Source organism: Belonocnema kinseyi, chromosome 8 (genome assembly GCF_010883055.1).
Source record: "Belonocnema kinseyi isolate 2016_QV_RU_SX_M_011 chromosome 8, B_treatae_v1, whole genome shotgun sequence".
Classification (NCBI taxonomy): Eukaryota; Metazoa; Arthropoda; class Insecta; order Hymenoptera; family Cynipidae; genus Belonocnema; species Belonocnema kinseyi.
The window spans coordinates 133,234,474-133,239,164 of NC_046664.1; the positions used below are offsets into that span (position 1 = coordinate 133,234,474).

General features: G+C 32.0%; 1 protein-coding gene across 1 annotated transcript in view; it reads left to right on the plus strand.

The window, feature by feature from the left end:
- The first annotated feature begins 452 nt into the window (after positions 1 to 452).
- Positions 453 to 4,691, plus strand: part of LOC117177736 — a 10,932-nt gene continuing 6,693 nt past the window's right edge. The window contains exon 1 of the mRNA XM_033368636.1: positions 453 to 1,178. Within this exon, the coding sequence (XP_033224527.1) occupies positions 1,086 to 1,178 (93 nt within the window). The 5' untranslated portion in view covers positions 453 to 1,085. The remainder of the gene's footprint in view (positions 1,179 to 4,691) is intronic.

The following is a 4,691-nucleotide window of genomic DNA, read 5'->3' on the forward strand; positions in this document are numbered from 1 at the left end:
ATTAACAAATGTTAGTGCATGACTAAATTGGTTGAATTTGATTTGAGCAAGGTCGGAGGAAAAAAACAAGTACATAGGGCGCTACGAAAATTTTTGCAATACATACGAACCTTTTACAGTTTTTCGAAGTACTTTCACCGCAGTGAATACACTTTTCTATATGCCGAAACCAGTCATTGAATCAACCATGCCACTTTTCTTTGGGAAGATCTGCACATGCTTGATCCCACGTTGTCAAAAGGTCAGTTTCGTTAGTAAATCGACGCCCTTTTAGTTGTTTTTTAATTCCGGAAACAAACAAAAGTCACAGGGAGCAAGATCTGGACTGTAAGGAGGGTGATCTAGAATAGTCGGTCCAGATTTGACTTGGTTTTTTTTTTCCAGTACGACCCTATCCACAATGCCGCATTTTCCAAAGAATACTGCAATCATTCTTTTATTTACAGATCGAGACTTCCGCACCTCCACTGGAGCATCCTCATCCTCAAACAGCCAGATCTTGTTTTATGATTTTGTTTGACCGTCGATAAACAGCCCTAAATCAACTACCTCCAGAAAATTTCAGTTTTGTATTTCACACAAAGGGGGAGTTTCCTAATCATAAACTTTCCCTCGTTTACATAAATTCATAATTAGATTATGGGAAAATTTGAAGAAATCTTCCTCTGGGAAAATCAGGTACAGTGTTACAGACTCTGCAGAATGCAGACTCCAGGTCCAAGTAGATCAGTCTTCGACTACAACTTGCATTGCTCAGTTCTTCTTATTCGGGAAAATTTGCAAGTTTTTGTGAGTGCGACAAGTGAGCCGGAAAGCATTATTATTTTTGCGAAAATTGCACCAAATTTGACATCAAGAAATTCACTACAAAAGAGCGTACCAGTAAGAAGCCCACCCGAGAACAATTCACCGCTTGTACGCGATTCTCCCAGAACCGCAAGAAAAAAAAAAGAAAAAGTAAATCCAGCCAATCTAACGCAAAATCGAAAATATTCCAGGAACTGTTTGATTTTACTGTTCCAAATAGTAAAGATCAAGAAAAGTATGCAATATGTAAATCTTGCGAGGGAAATCCCAAAATAAAAATGACAAATTCAAACACGACTGGAATCAACAAGCATATGCAGAGATTTCATCGCAAAGAATACATTGAAGCATTTCCGACATGTAATCAGCAGGTACGTTTCTGTGGATTATGTAAATATGAATATTAATTTTTCCGAAATTTTTGAAAACTAAAAATGAATTGTATTTTTTGGAAAACAACAGAATTTTCTAAAAATTATAAAAAAGGGTAATGCGTTAATGAAGTCTGGCAATGCAGAAATAGATAAGTAACCGAAGGAGAATATAAAAAAAAACGAATAAACATTTTGTAAAACAGAAATTCAACTATCTAAATGTTTTTTAGAAAATTCATATTTCTGTTGTCTCAATTAAACTGGTTTGTCAAAAATTATATTATTTTGGTGGAAAATTAAACTATTATGCATGAAATGAACTTTGTGGTTGATAATAATTGTTGATTATTAGTTTAAAATCGAACTATTCAAATATGTTGTAGAAAATTAGTCGTTTTTTAAATTCCAAATTCAAGTGACTTCTAAAAAATAATATTTTTTGATACATAACTGAACTATTGTGTTTCAAATAAACTTATTGGTAGATAACTGAACTTTTTTTGTTTAAAATTCAACCATCCATTTTTTTGTTTGTTAGAAAATGCATATTTTTCGATTGAATTTCGTTGATAATTATTCTCTTTTTCTTAAATTTAACTGCTTTTAATGAGAAATTTAAACATTCTCTTGTTTGAAATACCAACTGTTATATTTTCCTTTGATAATTATTCCCTCTCGATTGTAAATTCCAAAACATGCTTGAAAGTGGAACTTATTTGTTAATAATTCTATTTTTTATCTTTCGAAAATTTGTTTTCTACAAAATTCATCGATTTAGTGGAAAATTCAACTGTTTGGTTCAAAATCATTATTTTTGGTTTGCAAGTTCTATTATGTTTGTAGGGTATTCGACAATTTTTTCTAAAATAAAATTTCGGGTGGATAATTCACAAATATGTTCAAATTTCCTTACTCTTGCATGAAAATATGAGCAGAGATTGTTCTATTTAGTTGAAGATTTCAGTATTCTGATGAAAGCTCGTTTTTGGGTTTAATTCGAGATTCAATGTTCTTCATTTAAGTTTAATATATATTTTGATTAAAATATCAACTATTACATTTATCATTGATAATTAATACCTTTTTGTGAAATTTCAGTGATTTTGATGAAGAATTAAAACTTTCTTTCGTTTGAAGTACCAACTGTTATATTTTTCGTTGATAAATATTCCCTTTCGATTGTAAATTCCAAAACATGCTTGAAAGTGGAACTTTTTGTTAATAATTCAATGCTTTCTTTTTCGAAAGTTTGTTTTTTATAAAATTTATCGATTTGATTGAAAATTTGACTTTCTTTTGAAAAAGTTACAATGATTTGGAAAATTTAACTATTATCTTAAAAATTCAGTTGTTTTATGCTGGAGAAATTAAATTTTTTTTTCAATACTCTTTTTTTTATAAAAAATTTGATCTTTTGGATTAAAAATTCAACTGTCTTCTACAGAAAATCATTTCAAGGCGTCCTAACGATAGGATGCCAACGCACGCGATCGGCTAGATGATACTCAACACCAAAAATATCAATAATAAAAATCTAAACGAGAAGTTAGCGCTAGAAAATATTAGCTTGCGGAAGTGAGCAAGATAAAACTAGTAGTTGGCAAAAACTAAAAGATGCTCGCTCCATTTATCAAATCATGAAAGTTCTATCTGGGGCGAGCAAAGCATGAAGGTGCCACTTCTCGCGTTTAGGTTATAATATTTTTATGTATGCCCGCGTTGAGGAAAGTTCGTGGGCTTTAGAGATCGATTAAAGGTAATATTTATATTTAAAAAAGTATCAAAACACTTTCTCTGTTCCAAATAAACGATATTAAAAAGTATTTAAATACTCTTGTATATTTTGAAATACTTTTTTTTATAAGTGGGACAAAATATAACAAGGCAAAATAAAATTTAATGTATGGTGCGTCGTATTTTTTTTAATTTCATAACATTTTAATAAAAATGTGTGAGGTGCCGTTTTATATTTTTTGTCAGTGTATTGCTCTCAAGTATGCGATAACAGACACAGGTATCGAAGGTGGTGCGCTCTGAGACATTGAGTGTCTTCATATAGAAAATAGACTTGAGGAGTGCCCAATGGCCCGGGCGGGTGAGTTTGGAGCCTAGGTAGAAAGCTTCGTGGCTTTTGGTATTTTTTATTTAAAAAAATTAATTCTATTATGACTTGGTGGCCTGGGTGGTCTTTATAGTGCAGATGGTTCCCACTGTGGTTTTTTAAAGTTATCGGAAAATTTGCAATAGCTCTTTGTATTTATTTCTATAATACATAGAATATTAAATAATTATTATATAAAAAGATATATTTGATAATATTGTCTATCGTAAAAATGGTTGCGCAATTCTTCATTTATAATAGGTACCGATATAATGGAAAATACCCATCTGGCCTTTACTGTCGAATCATTTTTACTTTAAATTTTTTTTAAATTTATTTATTTTTTGTTTTAAAGTAATAGTAACATTACATTATAATACACATTATTCTAACTGATTAGTCGTCATTTTCTTCATTTTGTGCAGATTTTACTGGCAAAGTTTCGAAGAAAGCATGATATTTTGACGGAATGGCTAACGTTTTACAAAGTTGTACCAAGTCTTTTTTTTCTGTTGTAATTTCTTGAACTTTCGTGTAAGCTTTTTCTAGCACGTATTTTCGCTCATTCTCGTGCTTTTTTTCTCTTCTTGTTATGTGCACTTTATAGTTCTCTTGAAAATCCAATTTATATCTCAGTTCGTGTGTACGATTTTTTTAAATAAAAATTTCTTCGAACTGATTAGATCCAAGAGGGAGATTTTTCAAGGATTTTCCTTCCTTCACGACGTATTTATCCCAGCTTTGTAGATCGGCGAGCTTTTTAAAATCATAGATCATATCATAAGTTACTCTCGTCACTTGATACTGAGGGTTGCTCAATTTTGAATCTTCGATAACGGTGAACCACTCTTCAGGCGTATACATTTTACGCCCTCTTACATGCCTTTCAATCACGCTGTGCATATTGTCTCCTTCATTCATTGTATGGCCCGTTTCTAAAAATGAGAATTTAATATCCACTTGGAACGTGGCCGCAGCGTGCATTAAAGCAGCAAAAACCCTACGATTTTTGTTTTGTCCTACGCAATAATCTGCCCACAGGAGAAATTTCGTGTAACCTGCTCGAGCTTTCTTCTCTATAAAGTCGTATACGAACTATCCGACTTCATTCCCTCCTTTTTTTGCATCATTTTCGGTGAATACATAGCAATAACCTCCTAAATTGCTAATGTCATAAATTGTGAAGTTGTATACGCCAAGCTTTCGACTATAGTACAGACTACCGGCTTCAGTTTGGGGTGTATCCAGAATGCGTTGATAATCAAACGTAATCATGCACGTTTTTCCTGCTTCCTGTTTTGCCGCTATTTTATCTTCAGTTTTACAATTTGCTGCTATTTTCACTTTATCTCTATGATTTTCATATTCTGTTCCTCATATTGCCTTTTCTTTTGGTGTGGCATTATCGT